This window comes from Mchenga conophoros, unplaced genomic scaffold, assembly GCF_057382185.1.
Source record: "Mchenga conophoros isolate Kocher_MC1m ecotype Shallow Benthic unplaced genomic scaffold, M_conophoros_male_GT1.1 unmapped_scaffold_5, whole genome shotgun sequence".
Taxonomy (NCBI): domain Eukaryota; kingdom Metazoa; phylum Chordata; class Actinopteri; order Cichliformes; family Cichlidae; genus Mchenga; species Mchenga conophoros.
In genome coordinates, this window is record NW_028182332.1 from 533,792 (window position 1) to 553,925 (window position 20,134).

General features: G+C 44.3%; 1 protein-coding gene across 1 annotated transcript; it reads right to left on the bottom strand.

Moving 5' to 3' along the window:
• Nucleotides 1-1,593: 1,593 nt before the first annotated feature.
• Nucleotides 1,594-17,158, bottom strand: LOC146546199 (rab3 GTPase-activating protein catalytic subunit-like). The gene is made up of 12 exons (XM_085266642.1): nt 16,998-17,158; nt 15,908-16,007; nt 13,341-13,422; nt 13,088-13,156; nt 12,060-12,133; nt 11,255-11,347; nt 10,942-11,114; nt 10,239-10,340; nt 9,984-10,095; nt 7,003-7,169; nt 2,890-2,910; nt 1,594-2,408 (listed from the first exon to the last, which is right to left on the bottom strand). Exons 1-12 carry the CDS (start codon nt 17,151-17,153, stop codon nt 2,175-2,177), a joined length of 1,383 nt encoding a protein of 460 aa, XP_085122768.1. The 5' UTR covers nt 17,154-17,158; the 3' UTR covers nt 1,594-2,174.
• Between the last annotated feature and the right edge of the window lie 2,976 nt (nt 17,159-20,134).

A 20,134-nucleotide genomic window follows, 5' to 3' on the forward strand; every position in this document is an offset into this window, starting at 1 on the left:
AATGTTGACGCTGAGGAAGACAACTAAGGTGTACGACGTGCTCTGCCTTAAACCTTCAGCAGCGTTGGAAGGAGTCTAAGGATGACATCATGATTCTGTGAAAAGCACAGGAACCAGAAGCTATGGTGGTGATAACAGCAGTTTCCTATGAGGTCTGCAGCTTTGGAAATAGCTGAGACCCATGTTGACAAACAACAAAACTAACTGGTATGTTTGAATGTCTATTCTACATACATTTGGACTCTGGTCCTATGGACATTGATGGAAACAACTGGAAGAGACATTTATGACACCCTGCAGAACTCAAACCACTCTGCAGAGAGACATGTGATTGCACACCCGGAGGAAGCATCACCAAGATGGGATGTTTTTGAAAATGTTATCTTCTTATTTTCACTATTAAATTAACAATTTCTTTGTTTGTTTGTAGGATGCAGTTTGCCATGAGATGAGATCAATGGGGAATGGGATATCCGCTAATACCTTTGTTAAACTCTGTACTTTTACAGTGATTTAGGGTGATTTGACGTATGCTGAGTATAACAATGTTGGCATTGAAACTGTCAGACATGAGGTATTCATAACTGGAAACTTTTCTAGCATAAAGGTCAATAAAGGGGGGAATGTTAGGTTTTGTATTGTTGATTGTCATTTATGCTTAGAAACATTTACTCATATATGCTTAGAAGTGTATAATCAATTGTAGATTGAAAGAATGTCTCATCCTAGGAGGTCTGTAACAACTCTGTGTAGCATGAAGAGGGGAGTGCGTTCACTCCTCTACAGAGTGTGTTCTGGCATAGATCACACCCCCTAGGAGAGGTTTTATCTTTTCTTGATATATGGTATAGCAAACACATGTATATCTGTTTGAGTGTAAGAGCCTTTTGTTTAGATGGACCTGTTAGACTCCTGGCACCAGCTTTGGGGAGTCTTCACAGGGTCACATCTTGACCTCACACACACAGTATTCTTTGTTCACATGTATACCTATGTAAGATGTTATATGTTAATGACCCAATGCATATTCATGTCACCACAATAAAAGGAGTGCTCTGGGGAGTCTGGCTGAGAGTCTGACGGAGGTCAAGTGGTGGGACGACACTTGGCTCCAGCCAGATCTCCCTCATGCATGAGTAAACCAGAGAACTTTGGTACCTTGAGTCTTGCTTTTTGCTGCGTAGCAGATTGTCCTTAACGTTCCAGCGAATAGGTTTATGCTACAAACCTATCATTCCCCATCACATTCATCACCTGTTCCTCTGGTGTCTCTGATTGGAGCACGCAGGTGTGTGGAGCAGAGTGAAATCACACACCTAATGCTGTTTTATTCAACCTGGATCTTAGAAGTTTTGATTAACATTAAACATCGTTTAAACTGTATGTGTCTGTATCATGGGATGGATACACCCTTAACAAAACAAAGAAAATATGACAAAACCAAGTTTCCCCTCATGCTGTCGGACGCGCCTCGAGGAACCAGCTCCATTTAAAACATCACAGTCAGCTGTAAAGTGTCGTTTCAGTTTTTATACAACGTCAAAGAGCTTCATGTTTGAACAATCAGCTTATGAACAGGAATAAGAACTGCACGGTCTGGTTCTGGTTGGATGCAAACAAACAGCTGTGTGTTAATCCAGCAGCAGGACATGCTGGAGGATGGAGCTCAGCTGAAACGACCCATGAAGTCCTCACCGGCTCTCATGTTTACCATCAGGACCAATCCCTGCAACTGAAATATAATCTACTAAATATCAGAGTTGAGAAGGTTGTGTTAGCGTGTGGTGAGTGCAGGATGGGGAACTCCATCCTAACGACAAATTTCATTTCCTTAAAAAGGCATCAAGAGAAGCTTTGAAGGTAAAATGAAGGTTTTAGTGTGAAACTGTTTTATCACAGCTGCAGATTTATGAATACACAGAAGGATTTAGTTTCACATATTTCCAGACAAAGCCATAAATGCTTCTTAATCAATGCCAGTAATATACTGCTTCCTGCTTTTAAGCTTGGGCGAGCCGTAGATGCTGAAATATTGCACCGTTCTTACAAATAAAGCAAACAAATGAAGAAATGTATTTCTATGATCTTACTCCATGGCCACATTCATACATGTGAAAGTCTCCATCCTGTGTCCTTCACTTATCTTCATCCCAGGTGTGAATTGTTCACAGGACTTAAAAGGAGGACGTGTCTGTGGAAAAGCCTCCGGTCAACCTAAACTCCTCCCTCATCAGGACACAGAAGAGCCGCTGAGGCAGCGCCTTGGAGTACGCTGCTGGTCGCGGCACACAGGTGCGCAACAAGATCTCCCGGCCTGCTGGAGGAGGGAAGTCTGGTACTCTGCTGCTTCCCCCAGTTTGCTTCTTGTCAGATCCCAAGTCCTCATCGACGGGCGCCAGAAGGGCAGCCTAAAAGGGCAAAGGTCAAATGTTAGCAAACAGCAACCGATTCTGAAGAAATGTGCTGTGTGAGGTGGACACGTGGATATTCAGAAGTACTGTAACCGAGTCTCCCACAGAGACCTGATCCAGACTACAGCTCACAAACACAGCTCCTCTACCAACACCTCACTGCAGCTGCACGCTGCTGATCCTGTCTGTGATTAGAATTGATTTCAATAAAGTAAAACAGAGGCTCGTTTTCTATGAGCATAAACAGGGATCTCTGTTTCAGTCTCAGTGTAACAAACATGTTTACTGAATAAGTCTTTCAGTAAATATGTTTTTGTTTATTCAGTAAAATCTGCAAAGATGACTTGTACTGTTGGCAGCAACAAACAGAGACAACAGAGTGTGGGACAGACAGGAAGTCAGGACACGTCTATGTGCTTCACAGTGGGACTAGAACATGAACATTTCTACACACACCACAGGCAGCAACTGTGCAAACCTCCACGTCACCAAAAACACCCTGCAGGTCCCGTCAGAGCAACGGCAGAGAAAACAGATGAAACATCTGTTAGAGAGAAAAACGCTTCGCTGCTTTCTTACCTGTATGACACCAAAAGGGTTTTGTTTTTTTAATAATAAAGGCTTCATGTTTTACAGTTAAAGCTCATGCAAACATGCAGGCTTATTTGTCTGATCAATGCAAAAGTTCAAACATGTCTCTTTCAAGCCTCATTATCAGCTGAGATCATAGTAAAGACACAGACAGGATCCTGATCCATCTGTTCTTTATATAATTACTGTTTTTACTGTAATGTACAGTGGGGCAAAAAAGTATTTAGTCAGCCACCGATTGTGCAAGTTCCCCCACCTAAAATGATGACAGAGGTCAGTAATTTGCACCAGAGGTACACTTCAACTGTGAGAGACAGAATGTGAAAGAAAAATCCATGAATCCACATGGTAGGATTTGTAAAGAATTTATTCGTAAATCAGGGTGGAAAATAAGTATTTGGTCAATAACAAAATACAACTCAATACTTTGTAACATAACCTTTGTTGGCAATAACAGAGGTCAAACGTTTACTATAGGTCTTTACCAGGTTTGCACACACAGTAGCTGGTATTTTGGCCCATTCCTCCATGCAGATCTTCTCGAGAGCAGTGATGTTTTGGGGCTGTCGCCGAGCAACACGGACTTTCAACTCCCGCCACAGATTTTCTATGGGGTTGAGGTCTGGAGACTGGCTAGGCCACTCCAGGACTTTCAAATGCTTCTTACGGAGCCACTCCTTTGTTGCCCGGGCGATGTGTTTTGGATCATTGTCATGTTGGAAGACCCAGCCTCGTTTCATCTTCAAAGTTCTCACTGATGGAAGGAGGTTTTGGCTCAAAATCTCACGATACATGGCCCCATTCATTCTGTCCTTAACACGGATCAGTGGTCCTGTCCCCTTGGCAGAAAAACAGCCCCATAGCATGATGTTTCCACCCCCATGCTTCACAGTAGGTATGGTGTTCTTGGGATGCAACTCAGTATTCTTCTTCCTCCAAACACGACGAGTTGAGTTTATACCAAAAAGTTCTACTTTGGTTTCATCTGACCACATGACATTCTCCCAATCCTCTGCTGTATCATCCATGTGCTCTCTGGCAAACTTCAGACGGGCCTGGACATGCACTGGCTTCAGCAGCGGAACACGTCTGGCACTGCGGGATTTGATTCCCTGCCGTTGTAGTGTGTTACTGATGGTGACCTTTGTTACTTTGGTCCCAGCTCTCTGCAGGTCATTCACCAGGTCCCCCCGTGTGGTTCTGGGATCTTTGCTCACCGTTCTCATGATCATTTTGACCCCACGGGATGAGATCTTGCGTGGAGCCCCAGATCGAGGGAGATTATCAGTGGTCTTGTATGTCTTCCATTTTCTGATGATTGCTCCCACAGTTGATTTTTTCACACCAAGCTGCTTGCCTATTGTAGATTCACTCTTCCCAGTCTGGTGCAGGTCTACAATACTTTTCCTGGTGTCCTTCGAAAGCTCTTTGGTCTTGGCCATGGCGGAGTTTGGAGTCTGACTGTTTGAGGCTGTGGACAGGTGTCTTTGATACAGATGATGAGTTCAAACAGGTGCCATTCATACAGGTAACGAGTGGGGGACAGAAAAGCTTCTTACAGAAGACGTTACAGGTCTGTGAGAGCCAGAGATTTTCCTTGTTTGAGGTGACCAAATACTTATTTTCCACCCTGATTTACCAATAAATTCTTTACAAATCCTACCATGTGGATTCATGGATTTTCTTTTTCACATTCTGTCTCTCACAGTTGAAGTGTACCTCTGGTGCAAATTACTGACCTCTGTCATCATTTTAGGTGGGGGAACTTGCACAATCGGTGGCTGACTAAATACTTTTTTGCCCCACTGTAGAATATCATGGACATAATACACAGACTGCAGCCTAAATACTGCTAAAAACAGCCCTTTTTATTTTAAGGTTTTACGTATTAACCTTTTATTATAAGAGTCACCTGATCCTTAGCAGGTGTGTATACAGAAATACACCAGGTCATTATTTAGGCAAAGCGAAGCCAAACTGCTCCTGTGTGACAGATGAAGTCCACCTTTAAACAGCATTTAGATGCTGCTAATGAAACTCGATTAGTGGCAGCACTGGTCTGTGGGCTGGGGACACTGGTGCCACCAGTACAGCGCGCACTTTTCACAGCGCCATCATGTGGATCAAACTGTATTCTGGGTCAAACCTGATGTTTTATCATTTACACTGAACAAAAATATAAACGCAACACTTTTGTTTTTGCTCCTGTTTTCCATGAGCTCAACTCAAAGATATGAAACATTTTCTACAAACACAAAAGACCCGACACTCGCAAGCAATGTTCCCTCTAAGCTGCGCGCGTGCACAATTGCGCACTGCTGGCACAATTGCGCACTGCTGGCACAATTGCGCACTGCTGGCACGGTCTCTGCACAGAAAATCTGCGTTGCGCACAAAAAAAAAAAAAAAAGAAAAATCACCTGAATTGAAATTAAAATGAAAACTTTAACGATTCTGTTTTGCAGTGTTAGTCAGTGACTGGCTGCTCCCGTATGGGATCAGAACGAGGCCACCTTATCCCGTAGTCCAGCCAATCACGCGATTCACATTCGTATATACGCAGCTGATCAACGTGGCTGACAGGCTCTGACAGCGTCCTTATGTGCGACACCGGTGTTTTAGCAAAGCGGCTGATGTGGAGTGAAGCCACGTTAATGACAACGTGTACAACCATTGGAGATGTGAGCAGGACAGACGGAACAACTGACGGACAAAGTGTGGACTTTATACCAGTTTTTGAATTGTGTTGATCGGCCGCGTAAAACCAGAGTTATGATAAAATATCTGCAATGTTTGGTTTTCTTCCTGAATACTGTCGTTGTTTATATTTACTGCAGGAAGAAACGGTAAAAACGCCGTTTTATAAGGAAAACGCTCGAAAGCCTGTGAGCAAAAACAACACCAAAACAAACCCCCACCAGCCTTTCCTATTGGTGGAAAAATGCACCATGTCGACCAATCAAAAAATGATATGGCAACATGACATTTAGTTGTTTAGGAAGGGGGAAGTTTTAGGAGTGACGGCGTGTTTGAGATGCGATTGCCAAGTTTAGCACAAATCTTGTGTAGTTAGAGTGTAGTTAGTGTGTAGTTAGTGTGTAGTGTAGTCAATAGTTTTGTTGTGTGTGTCAGAACAATGGTTTACAGGTGTTGCAGCAGTGATACATCTCCTGTTGTCAGGCCTGCAGGTATCAGGCTGCTGTTCTCCTTCATCTCATAGTGGACAGAAATTATTTTTTGCAGCGGCACAAATAATTTGTGTGGCATCAGATTTGATGCAGAACAGCTGATTGTTCTGCAAATAGTTTGAAATGTTTATTTAAAAAACACCTCGGCTGCATTTTTAGGTAAACAGCTGCAAAAAACTCTGTTTGCAAAACTCAGTTACTTTTTTGAAGAAGTCTTGTTGTGTAAAAGTATTCTTGGATGCTGGTGTGACCACAGTGCACACGTCTGCTGTTGCTCACAGTGGTCCAAGGGACGCTCAGGGAGTTTGTGTGTTCAGACACGTGAAACATTACAGGGAACATTGCTCGCAAACACTGCTCACAAATCTGTCTAAATGTGTGTTAGTGAGAACTTCTCGTTAGCTGAGATAATCCATCCCACCTCACAGGTGTGGCATGTCAAGGCGCTGATTAGACAGCATGAATATTGCACAGGTGTGTCTGAGACTGCCCACAATAAAAGGCCACTCTGAAATATGCCGTACATGTGTAGCACAATGACACACATGTCGCAAAACCAGTCAGGATCCGGTTCAGCTCATGGAAACAAAAGTGTTGTGTTTATATTTGTGTTCAGTGTAACAAATACTGAGACGTGTAATAATGTCGTGTGTTGTTCATCTGAGGACGCTGCAAAGAACCAGATCATTTTTATTATCCTGTTTGTCTGTTATGTGAACCTTTAGAGGATGTACCTTATAATGACTGAGTGTGTTTATCGCACTATGTTAAATGTAACTGTGAGCGACACGAGGCTTACTGCTCATGGTTACCTCATCAGTGGTGAAGTCAGCCAGCTTGATGCAAGAAACAGGAAGAAGAAAAGGATGAAAGAGCAACACACAGATGAAAAACAAAAACAGACTTTCTAATCGACAGAGCTGAAATCTGAACATGTCACCAGCTGCAGGAGGCAACGCTCTGAACCACGTCGTTCCTCCTCCAGATGGAGCTTTCACTGCCTATAGTCTCTTGACATACAATGGTTGGATTCTCCTATGATACTGTATCAGCTGAGCCTCAAATTCTTATGATCTCGAGCTTCTTCAGTCTCAGTGAATCCTTAGTTGGCTCAGATGCATCATCTGGTGTTTGAGTGTAACAAGGTGGTTGTAACACAAAAGGAGTGTAAACAGGTGAGTGTGGTTTGTAGTGTAAACTAAAGCAGCGTGTCTAACCAACCACATCTCCAGGGCTGAATCAGGTGACCACGAGCCATCACTCCACAGCTGCTGAGGGAGCTACAACCCTCATTCAGCCTTTCACAGACATACAGCAATGAACTGTATGAACAATAAACTTTATTCATACACACGAATCCCTTTAGGGTTGTGTCAGCGAGGGCAAACGTACCACATCAAATACATGGAGCTACAAGCTGTGGTGACCCACTGTCAGTAAGGGAGCTTTATTACACACACACAGCATCACAACAACAGTTACCTCAAGCTGCTTCTATGTTATAAGGCAAAGACCCTGCAGTTACACAGGAAACATTAGGTGACCGTCTGTGAGCGACAGTGGGAACCAAAGCCTCTAACAAACATCCATCGATAGATGAGGGGCAGACGGACTGAATGCAGAGAGGTCTACTAACACATGTTGAGTGAAGAAGAAACACCCAGTGCATTATGGGGAACTTAGACCTATAACTTAGACCTGTGCGCCTTAGCATATGCTACTTCCGGCGCATAGCGCTTAGTTTCCGGTGTGATATTCGCTCCTTGTTCACGGTCGGGTTTTTCAACCAAATGGACGAATCAAGTGGCGATTTACATTTCTCGAGATGTCGAATGTATCTGTAGATGATGTTGATCGACTTGTCGATATTTTTTCCCCCCGCGCCTCAGAGAGAGACAGGATTCAAATTTTATACTTCTCAGTATTTGTATACAGCGCTCCCTCGTTTATCGCGGGAGTTACATTCTAAAAATAAAATGCGATTGGTGAAATCTGAAGTAGCCAACTTTATTTTTTACAATTATTATAGATGTGTTAAGGTAAAACCCGTCACTACACACTTTATACACTCAGACAGACATGAACATTTTCACACGTTTCTCTCCTGTTTAAGCTCTCAAAGTTCAAACCTTCGTAGACAAATAAGTCCAGTATTACAGAAACCAAAGATCAAACCGTGTTTTCAGGTCCAGCACATGAGAACAGAGCAGCTGAGAGATAATTCAACATCAATGAATCATTAATGAATCAATGAATAAGCGATTCTGTACTGTACAGGAGAGACGGCACGGAGGAGATCAACAATAGTCTGCAGCCAATCAGGACGCAGAACACAAAGCGCTGTGATTCATCCGTGAAGCGCACACCTCTCCAACGTGCCAGACGCCATCGAATGTGAGCATTTGCCCACACAAGTCTGTTACGGCGACGAGCTGGAGTCAGGTCAAGACCCCGATGAGGACAACGGGCATGCAGTTGAGCGTCCCTGAGACGGTTTCTGACAGTTTGTGCAGAAATTGTTTGGTTGTGCAAACCAATTGTTCCAGCAGCTGTCTGGGTGGCTGGTCTCAGACGATCTTGGAGGTGAACCTGCTGGATGTGGAGGTCCTGGGCTGGTGTGGTTACACGAGGTCTGCGGTTGTGAGGCTGGTTGGATGTGCTGCCATATTCTCTGAAACGCCTGTGGAGACGGCTTATGGTTGAGAAATGAACATTCAATGCACGGGCGACAGATCTGGTTGACTTTCCTGCTGTCAGCATGCCAATTGCACGCTCCCTCATTGCTTGTGGCATCTGTGGCATTTTGCTGTGAGACAAAACTGCACATTCCAGGGTGGCCTTTTGTTGTGGGCAGTCTGAGGTACACCTGTGCACTACTCATGATGTCAGATCAGCATCCTGATGTGGCACACCTGTGAGGTGGGATGGATTATCTCAATATGGCAGATGTGCCCACTACCACACATTTGGACTGATTTGTGACCACTGTTTGGGAGGGATGGTTATATTGTGTATCTGGAATGAATTTTAGGTCTCTACGTCCATCCCATGGGGAATGGGAGCAGTAACAAAGGTGTTGCGTTTATATTTTTGTTGAGTGTATGTAAGCTCTGCTCCAGTGTAATGCATAGGTACAACAATATGCTTTATCTTTAATATAGTTTGGTCACAAAAGACCAAAACTGAACTCTTTGAAGGCTGTAAACACACCATGTTTGGGTGGCTTCACCCCAAAAACACCACAGCAACACTGAAGTCTGGAGGCGGGAGCATCATGGGGGGGGGGGGGGGCTGTTTATTCAGCGTACAGCACTGAGACATTAAACATAACTCCAGGAAGGATGGAGACATTGTTGATTAGAATCTGCTGCCATCTACCAGGATGATGAAGATGAAACAAGGATGGATGTTTCAGCAAGACCATGATCACAAACACAGCCAATGGAAACGGTTGGTTTCAGAGAAATCAAGTAAAGCTGCTGGAACGGCCCAGCCAATCACCTGAGCTGAATCTGTGGGAAGGATCCACGGAGCATTCGGGATTTATAGACTGTTTGTGTGGTGAGTGGGTCAAAGTCATGAGCAATGATGGGACTGGTTTCTCCATACAGACGCTGCCATGAACTGTCATCACCAACATTTGTATAAAGTAATAAATAAATGTCCCTGTGTCACTTTGTATTATTACACAACTTCATCTGTGGTTTGATTCCTTTGCACGTCTGGATTGGAAGTGTTGTTACCGACATCTGGTGATAATTTCACATCAAAGCACCTTTAGAAATATATTTACTTAAGAGAACAGCCCGCAGCCCACCGTAGTAATAGTTGAACAGACACACACACAGAGCCAGACGGTAGGTCAGACTGTCACTGGGGGCCGACTTCAGCTGGTGGAAAAGGTTCTACAACGAGGGAAAAGACCATGAAATCAATAAAAATCCTGACAAAGTACTGACAGCACTGAGCCTGTCTTCACTCTGAAACTTATATTGGACCTGACCTGAGTGTAACCTTGAGTGTGCGAGTGGTGAAGAGGCAAACATACATAATCAGAGGTTTTCTCTTGCTCCGATGTCCCACTGGAGTTGGACAGCTGAGTGTTATTCTTACAGTCAGACTTCTCCACAGCAGCATCTGGAAACAGATACTGAGACACAAACACAAATAAATAAGTCTGTCATTTAGAAACTCTGTTGTTTTATAGATGTTAGAAGAATTAAACAAGTGCAGCTCACGTAGTCATCACTTCATGATAAAACACAGGATGCTGATCGCTCAGTGGCAAAAGCAGGATGTGACCAGAAGTAGACAATAAAAATAAGAACGCTGCCTGATATCCTGTTTAAGATGACGCTCTTGTGCTTTACTGAGCTGCTGTCAGATGGGATCAATATCTGTGGCCAGCACTCTAAGACATAAATGCAATTACGGCTGTAGTTTGAAGATTCAAGGCTGTCTTAGCTCGAGCTCGAGCTGCTGAGTGTGACGGGCTCAACAGTGACCAGGAAGGAAAAACTGTTTGTGAAAAGAAGCAGAGGAGCCACATCAGTACGAGTCAAACTACCACACGCTCCGAGGTCTCTGCTGCTCTGAATATCACGCTCACCGTCTCCTAACACGGGATCCACACCTCTTCTGTCAGAATCAGTTTCCTCATAAAATGAGCTGAAACCATTAAAACTCAGTCAAGTATTAGTCAACTCCGACTAGTTAATGCCTTTTAAACAGGTTACATGATTAACTCTTACCAGAAGGACAGAATTGAGTATCTCGGTGTTAAGGGGCGACTCATCGATGCGTCGATGGCGGCGAATGTGCTTCCGGGCACTGTGCACCATGTTGGAGACAGACAGTTTGGAAATGGGCACAGTTGCTGCTGGCTCGGTCAGCTTGGACAAAGCAGAGCTGATATCACTGTTTTCTACAGACGACAAACACATCCAAGAGTTTCTGTTCAATTGCTGAGGCCCGGGTCAGCACAGATGCCCAGATCTCCCAGTAAGCTACGCACGTTTCCAGAATGCAGTATGGTCACTCAACAAGTAAAGCCAGGAACCTGACCTTTGCCCTCATCTTCAGCGTATCCTCTTCCAGGAATCTCCTCTGTACACTCAGTCCTACAGCAGAGTTTAAAGAGCTCTGTCACAGCCTCACCTACAGGGAACACAAACAGTTACTGACCTGATATTTTCTTATTCAAACTTTTCATGAAGCACACGCTTCAGCACAGCGAAGCAGGACAACATCTGTGTAACATTTTCTAAATCATGGACGTGGCAACAAAAGAAAAGTCCACTTTACATCACATGTAAAGTGCTTGGGGCTGTCATGAGAGGCGGGGCACACCCTGGACAGGTCGCCAGTCTGTCGCAGGGCAAACAGAGACAGACATTCACACCGTGGGAAATTTAGAGCCCCAATGAACCTGTCCCCACTAACTGCATGTCTTTGGACTGTGGGAGGAAGTAGGAGGCCCACACATAGAACAATGAGGAAAAAAAGACACTTTATTTGTCCTTTACTATGTTCTTTCTATCGGTAGCTTGATTACATCCGTCTTATCTGCTGCGTATCATTTGATGCATGAATTTTAGCTTAGAAATAGTTTCCTCTGTGCTGTTTGGACAAAAAACAAAGCCATAAAAAGTCTTCACACATCACACAACAATGTGTATGTTTGTAATGGATCCAAGTGTATTAGCAACCAGAAAAATACAACATTAAGGTCAGTGCACTTAATGCACTGACCTTAATGTAGTATGTAGCGGTGTGTTTGAAATCTGTACTGACTAGTAAAACCTCTGTGGTCTGCCCCAAAGCATCATGGTCTCTGTCCCTGAGTGTCCCACTGATCAGCTTAACTTACCCAGTAAACACTGAGGATTTTCAGCCGTCCTGACTCGAACTGACCAGTGAGGAGCTTGAAGAGGGTCGAGGTCACTGTTGGGTGATAAACAGAGTAAACAGTAGAGGAGAGTTTCTGATACACTTTTAGTTAAAGGGTTTTTATAAGTAATGAGTCATGTTTGATTACATGTGACGTAGTCCTTCACCAGTAATCAAGATAATTACACATGTAAGCATTTCCTTATGTCACACTCAGTTTGTCCCTTCATGCTTGTTAGACCTGTGCCAGCTCTGTTTGGGCCTTACAATCAAACCCATGTACGTTTACCCTTTTAATAAACTGCTCCACCCATTTCCTACTTTACGAGTGAAATATGAAGCAATGCAGTGTGTACACGGATGCAACACTCAGTGCTCAACGCAGCGTTTTGTGTGCTATAGTGCAAGTGAACAGCTCACTCCCATCAAAGCTTTTCCATTGGATCGTTAACACAAACACCAAATGTCAGGAGGACATGCGCCTCAAACTGGAGTTGTCTTTCTAGCCCGGGTACCTCATCACTCAGTGTGGTGCACTTTAGCCCACGCTAGCATCAGCTGTGGTCACTGGCTGATTAGTGCTGGTTTCTATGGGCTCAGATTGTGGTCATTTGTACTTGTAAATCAAATGTGTAGTTGTGAGCTTTGTAACCTTGTAAGCCAGACTATCTGAAGATTTCATGTTTGTGCATCTACAGATGAGAATTTGTGTGTTTGTAAAAAATATTTACACGAGTTACAATTTTTTTTTTGTTAAGGTCGTCTTACAGACACAAAGCAACAAACTGTGTGTAAAACTCTGCGCTCAGGTCCCCTGGCAGTGTGTGAGTTTGAACTCACAAGTACAAAATATTTATGACCACAATTTGAGCCCATCGGTTTCCTCGTGGCTCAGCTGGTGACACAGTTGCAGTGAGGCTGAGTGTTGCGAGGTAACAAAACGAACTAGCTGGTATATTGCAGCTGCTCTTAGTACAGTACACCAGAACACTGCACACACAGCCTTACCTGTACACGTCATTATCCACAACTATGCCTTCAATAAGATGAGGCCAGGTTGTTGCGAGATGAAGTTCACTATAAAAGTGAAAAACAGAAACACAGTAACAGCAAACAAAGTAAGTCTTCCTCAGACCCACAGATAAGGATGATGATGAAGAGGCTCCGAGACCACGTGATAAGCAACAAAGCCGTCACACCGACTGCTCAGTGTGCAGAAAACATGTGACTGTAATTTTTAGAAAGTATCATCAGTTTTTACCTTATTGGCTCCTCACAGGCACCGAATGGAAACTTCCCAAACTCCACCCCCCCCACCTCGCCACCAAGGAGCGCATCAAAATCTGCCAGAAAAAACACAAAAAACTGAATAATCATCCAAACAGCAAAGCAGGCAGTCTGTCACCAGAGCCCACCCAGGGCTTCCTCACAGTCAGGGAGTTCAGTAACACAACCAACCTCTGTTTGTGACACACACACGTAAAACATATTGAACGCATCACCAATTGTCTACATATATTTCTAAAGGTGATGTTCACGTGAAATTCTCACTAGATGTTGGTAACAACCCATCCAATCCACACATGCAGAGAAACAACTTTAAACTATACAAACTTTAAATCAAACAATATAACAAATAAACTCGATGTATTGTGAGTCTTTCTACGTACGATGGTGAAAATTCAAAACCCTGCTCCTCACATACAAGGTCTTAAATAAGGCTTTGCCAACTCCAGGCCTCGAGGGCTGGTGTCCTGCAGGTTTTAGATCTCACCCTGGGTCTACACACCTGAATCAAAGGATTAGTTCATTACCAGGCCTCTGGAGAACTTCAAGACATGTTGAGGAGGTGATTTAGCCATTTAAATCATCTGTGTTGGATCAAGGACACATCTAAAGCCTGCAGGACACCGGCCCTCGAGGCCTGGAGTTCGATGCCTGCCTAAATAATCAGGCCCCATCTTATCTTAATGACCTTGTAGTACCATATCACCCTATTAGAGCTCTTCGCTCTCGCTCTGCAGGCCTACTTGTTGTTCCTAGAGTATTTAAAAGTAGAATGGGAGGCAGAGCCTTCAGTTTTCAGGCCCCTCTTCTGTGGAACCAGCTTCCAGTTTGGATTCAGGAGACAGACACTATCTCTACTTTCAAGATCAGGCTTCAAACTTTCCTATTTGCTAAAGCATATAGTTAGGGCTGGACCAGGTGACCCTGAATCCTCCCTTAGTTATGCTGCAATAGACGCAGGCTGCCGGGGGATTCCCATGATGCATTGAGTGTTTCTTCTTCACTCACTATGTGTTAACAGACCTCTCTGCATTGAATCACATCTGTTATTAATCTCTGTCTCTCTTCCACAGCATGTCTTTATCCTGTCTTCCTTCTCTCACCCCAACCAATCACAGCAGATGGCTCCGCCCCTCCCTGAGCCTGGTTCTGCTGGAGGTTTCTTCCTGTTTAAAGGGAGTTTTTCCTTCCCACTGTCCCCAAAGTGCTTGCTCATAGGGGGTCATATGATTGTTGGGTTTTTCTCTGTATCTATTATTGTACGATCTACTGTGCAATATAAAGCACCTTGAGGCGACTGTTGTTGTGATTTGGTGCTGTATAAATAAAACTGAACTGAACTGAACAGGTAAAAATATGGCGACATCAGGAGTTTCAGACGGTGAGAGAATGAATCTCGCTGCAAAAGAAATGATGTTTTAAACCCTGCATGTCAACGTCTCCCTGCACACCAAGCAAACATTAAATAAACTGTTTTATAGTCACTGTCTCGACTTGTTTCTGTAATTTGATGTCATCCATTTTTTTAATTTTGTCATTTTTATAGGAACAACAGAGCAGCTTTTTCATTTCAGTCGTTTTATTTTGACTCATGATTCTTTTCTTGACGTCGTTTTTTGTTGCTGTGATCTTTTGATGTTAAAGTCTAGTGTTGACCACAGAAAGAGACTTACTGTGATTGTACTGTAATCTGTGAAAATCCTCTGTGTGCAGCTGATGGTTAAAAGAAAACATTTCAGTTCATTCAGATCATTTTTATGTTGACAATAGAAAACCATCCTGAATGGTCGGTTTGAATAAGTGCAAATTTAGATCCTATATGGTTGAAAATAACTTAAACATATCGTGATTTATTTCGTGTTTTGTGATATAGCAAAAAAATATTGTGATATTACATTTTCCTCATATCACCCAGCGCCACCATAGATGTCCATACATGACGTCTAACAATGAAGAATGACACGGGGGAAATGTATTGGACAGAAAGAAAGGTGCAAAAAGACACATTTATGAGTAATTACAGAGCAATCCTGCCACTTAGTGCAAATTAATATCAGCCGGTTCAGTCCCAACTATGGCCTCATTAGCCAGGTTTCACACAAGAAGCGTCTCATGATGGGTAAAACCAACAAGTTCTCTCAAGACCTTTGCACACTTAAGACTGATGGCATCGGCTACAGAAGAACTTCTAAGTTACTGAAGGTTCCAGTGAGCACTGTTGGGGCCATAAACCTGGCGTTGCCCCTGCAGGGTTTTTATTTATTTACGATAAACCAGCCACGACCAAGCGCTCCCCACACGATTTCAGACAGATGAGTGAAAAGACTTATCAGAAGAACGACCTGGAACCAGCAGGTACAATCGTTCCACAGGAAACAACAACATGACCTGCATCACACACACACGACTCCTAAAAGCCACTGGCAGGGTTTCTGGATGTCAGCCACTTGCTGACATGTATTTAAAAAAATTTAATAATTTCTTAATAATAATATTACATTTTTCTATTTATGTATTAATGACATGACATGTACTGCCTACCTGGAGGCTGCTGCGGCCATGAATACTGCTGCCAGTCTTGGAGCACGTAGGTGAAGCGAATGGCGATGTTGACTGGAGGCAGAGGGAACAGGGAACAACCCTGATGACAACAGGAAGACATCAGCTCATGTTTATGGTAACAAGCTGCAGCATTAATCTCTCTGTACAGGCGTGGATTACACCTCGTCATTGTCGGCTGTTTCTGGGAACATACTGAACACATTTAACCCTCATGTGTGGATGATGACAACATCAATCAGGATTTTTATTCTTCTTTAGGAATGAATATAAGATTTTTGAACTTCATTTTTTAAATGTCCACTTAGGTGGACAACATCGGTTTTGACTTATGAAGGGTATGGAGACATCAGTGTGTAGTGTTTCTGTGCAAGTTTACCATCAACATCAACACAAATACAAGAAAACAGCCTTTGAATAGCTGCAGACCACTGTGCATGAAAGGGTTAAACAACGTGATGTCTGGGAATCCATTGTGTTTCCAGGAATAGGAATAAACAAAGTTCAAACAAACTGATCATTAAACCGACATCCACTTCCTAACAGTCTTTATTTTATTCACAAATTAACTCCACAAAAATCCAGAAACCGAATTTACACAGAATTAGACGTCTTCTTCTTCCTCTTCTGTTTTCCCAATGTTCACATAACTAAGCAGTGTGCTGTACTGTTATCAACCTGCTCTTTGACGAACTATTACAAGAATATATTCTTATTATAAGATAAGATGTTTGTGTTATTTTCAAGTTGAATACAGTTTTTGTGTGACTGTCAGAGCACAGCAGGAGGAGGAGGAGGAGGAGAGACTGTACATGAGCAGGAAAAACCAGATGAATAAATGTTTTAGAAAATACATTTACATGCACTTCGTGGATGCTTTTATGATTATTAGTTGCATTTAACAGGATTCACATCGTCCTAAAATGGTCTGGAACAGGATGCTGAGGTGATACTTGTAGAACATGGGTACATGACGCTCTGTGGCTGCACAATTTTAATTTTTCTTTATTAAAAACAAACAAACAACCTTGAAATATGATCCATATAAAGATGTTTGTTCCAGAGCACTTACTATCTTAGATTTGAAGATGTCGAGCAGGCCGGACAGGTGGTTGTACTGCACGGGCGCTCGACGCAGGTGAACGATCTCAAAGTCGGTGCGCACGCCTGGTCCTTTGCACTCTCCGGCATACATCCGCCTCCACTTCTGCTGGATCTGCACAAACATCGGCACCTGACTGAACACAAGATAAACAGCAGAAGGCATTACTAGCAGGATCTCTGGTACACGCCCGACATCCAGCTTCAGTTTCTCTCAACCAGCAACAATCCAGCTAAACTAAACAGTCCGACTGAAACACAGAGCAACAAGCTGTAGAACTGCATTGTACTGGCATGTATGTCAGCACTGTCACTGCACGGACCACTGAGTGCTACACAGACTGGTTTTAATATGTTGTGTTCATTGGCGTAATCTGGGGCTGCAGCAATTCATCACTTCTAAAAAAATCCTCCAAACCCATTCTTTGCTGCGATGCAGCGATGCAGCGATGCAGCGATGCAGCGATGCAGCGATGCAGCGATGCAGCGTGCTCTGTAGCACAGACTTGTTCAACGATGTAAACGTGTGTGAGGGATAGGTCAGTAGGTAGAGTGGCTGCCCCGGGATCAGAAGGTTGGGGGTTTGAATCAAGTGAAAAGCTAAGCTGAGTTACCCCTGAGCAAGGTCCCTACACGTCTGCTACCCACCAGCTCGATAGCTAGCCGGGAGCTCGAGGGTCACTGAAGCCGCAGAGAACGGCACAACTCCCGGCACATCATATTCAGATCACCGCAGACTTTCGCTACTCAGGTTAAATGTGATATATAAGTCACTTAGACAACCTAAAAATGTTATTGTTGGACTTTTTTCAGTGTTTTATTTGTTCGTGAGTAAATCGGTTTGGCTGAGATTAAAGTTATTAGATTAGATAAAATAAAACTTTATTAATCCCCCAGGTGGGTTCCTCCTTGGTTTTCACACAGCTGAATAAACGTCAAACAGAAAACTGATTAAACAGAAGTGTGAGATGGTCGAGAGTTTACTCCAGTGTCCTGTTATATTTTAGACAGCAAGGAGCAGACGGCCGAGTTTATTAAACTCCACCGAGACAGTGGTGACGCTAATCCGAAGGCGAGACCGTCCAATTTAACAGCCGTTTACTTCCGGCCTACCCGACCTTCTCAGGACCCGGCCCACATAGACCGCGAAGGCCGGGTCCTCAGGAGGATGCAGCCCATGAATTTGGACACGACCACTGACATGTTACAAAACAAACTCACATCGCTATCAGCAGCCATGTTGTTGCCTTTGGCTGCCTGATCGGTTCAGGAAATTAGGATGTTTTTCTACGCATGTGCGAAAAGGTGGTCGCTTCCTCTATAGTTCTTTCACAATAAAATAAAACAAACAAATTCTAAATTCATCCATCCATCTTCATCCGCTTTATCCGAGGCCGGGTCGCGGGGGCAGCAGCCTAAGCAAAGAGGCCCAGACCTCCCTCTCCCCAGCCACCTCCTCCAGCTTATCCGGGGGAATACCAAGGCGTTCCCAGGCCAGCCGAGAGATATAATCTCTCCAGCGTGTCCTGGGTCTGCCCCGGGGCCTCCTCCCGGTGGGACATGCCTGGAACACCTCACCCAGGAGGCGCCCAGGAGGCTCCAATCTCTAAGGGAGAGGCCAGCCACCCTTCGGTGGAAGCTCATTTCTGCCGCTTCTATCCGCGATCTCGTTCTTTCGGTCACTACCCACAGCTCGTGGCCATAGGTGAGGGTAGGGACGTAGATCGACCGGTAAATGGAGAGCTTCGCTTTTACACTCAGCTCCCTCTTCACCACGACGGACCGGTGCAGCGTCCGCATTACTGCAGCTGCAGCCCCAATCCGTCTGTCGATCTCCGGCTCCCTTCTCCCATCACTCGCGAACAAGACCCCGAGATACTTGAACTCCTCCACTTGGGGCAGGAACTCATCCCCGACCCGGAGTGGGCACTCCACCCTTTTCCGGCTGAGAACCATGGCCTCAGATTTGGAGGTGCTGATCCTCATTCCCGCTGCTTCACACTCGGCTGAGAAACGTTCCAGTGCGAGCTGGGTGCATTGTGTGCCGGGTGGTGGCCAGGAGCGGAGGCCCTGGCGGACTGACCCCCGGCTGCCAAGACTGGCAATAGGGACAATTCTAAATTCAATTCAATTTTATTTGTGTAGCGCCAAATCACAACAACAGTCGTGCAAAACTCATTCAGGCATTTGATGACAGGTTTCAAGATGTGAAGAATATCCAAAAGGAACTGGAGATGTTTGCTACGCCGTTTAATGTGCAACCATCTGTGCCAGACACTTTCCAAGTGGAAATAATTGGGCTGCAAAACAACTACGAGCTAAAAGCTAAGTATAACAGCCTCTCTCTGCTGGACTTTCACAAACTGTACGTTCATGCTGAGGCTTTTCCCATCCTGGCGAGACATGCCCTGAAATTTGCATCTCTGTTTGGGACAACGTACCACTTTGAACAGGTCTTTTCAAAACTGACTCTTGCAAAGAGGCGCTTCCACTCAAGACTAACTGAATCAAACTTGAAAAAGCAGCTTCGAGTGGCATCATCATCATCACTGCCAGCTGACATCAGACACCTCGCCAAAAAGAAACAGTTCCAGCCATCTCATTAGGTGAGTCTGATGAGCAGAAATGCAGCAGTAACACAGCAGCAGCCCAAGCAGAGAAGCCTCCTCCAGCTTGTCCGGGGAACGCCAACCCATTCTCAGACCAGCCAAGAGATGTTAATATAAGCAATTAGCAGGGTGTGTCAAAGAGTGAACAGAACATCGCCGAGTCAGCTGACAGCTCCATAAAACGTGTTTCCTACAGCAGCAAACAGGCTTCAAGAAGTGACAGTAAGGAGAGGTGTCAAGATCTGTGGGCCAGTCAGCCTCTTGTGTAAAGGACACAGTGATGCTGAAGTCATAGAGGCTGTGGTCAGGTCAGTCAGCCCAGGTTTCAGTATTCCTGACATGCCTGAGATAAAAGGACCTCACTCCCCGTTAGTTAAAGGAAATATTGAAAGCTCATCAAAAAACTGCTGACTTAACTCTTTGTGCTTGCATTGGCTCTCAGGAAGGCATCAGTGCAGCACTGTACCAGTGACAGTGAGGAAAGCTGCTCATCATTGGT

Excerpts from the sequence above, each read along its gene's own strand:
- LOC146546199 (XM_085266642.1), bottom strand. The coding sequence starts at position 17,153 with ATGTTTGTGCAGATCCAGCAGAAGTGGAGGCGGATGTATGCCGGAGAG. Across the intron at positions 2,911-7,002 it reads CTGACTTCACCACTGATGAG|GGTGTTTTTGGTGACGTGGA; the intron begins GTAACCATGAGC and ends CGGGACCTGCAG. Across the intron at positions 2,409-2,889 it reads GTGTTTTTGGTGACGTGGAG|GCTGCCCTTCTGGCGCCCGT; the intron begins GTTTGCACAGTT and ends TTGCCCTTTTAG.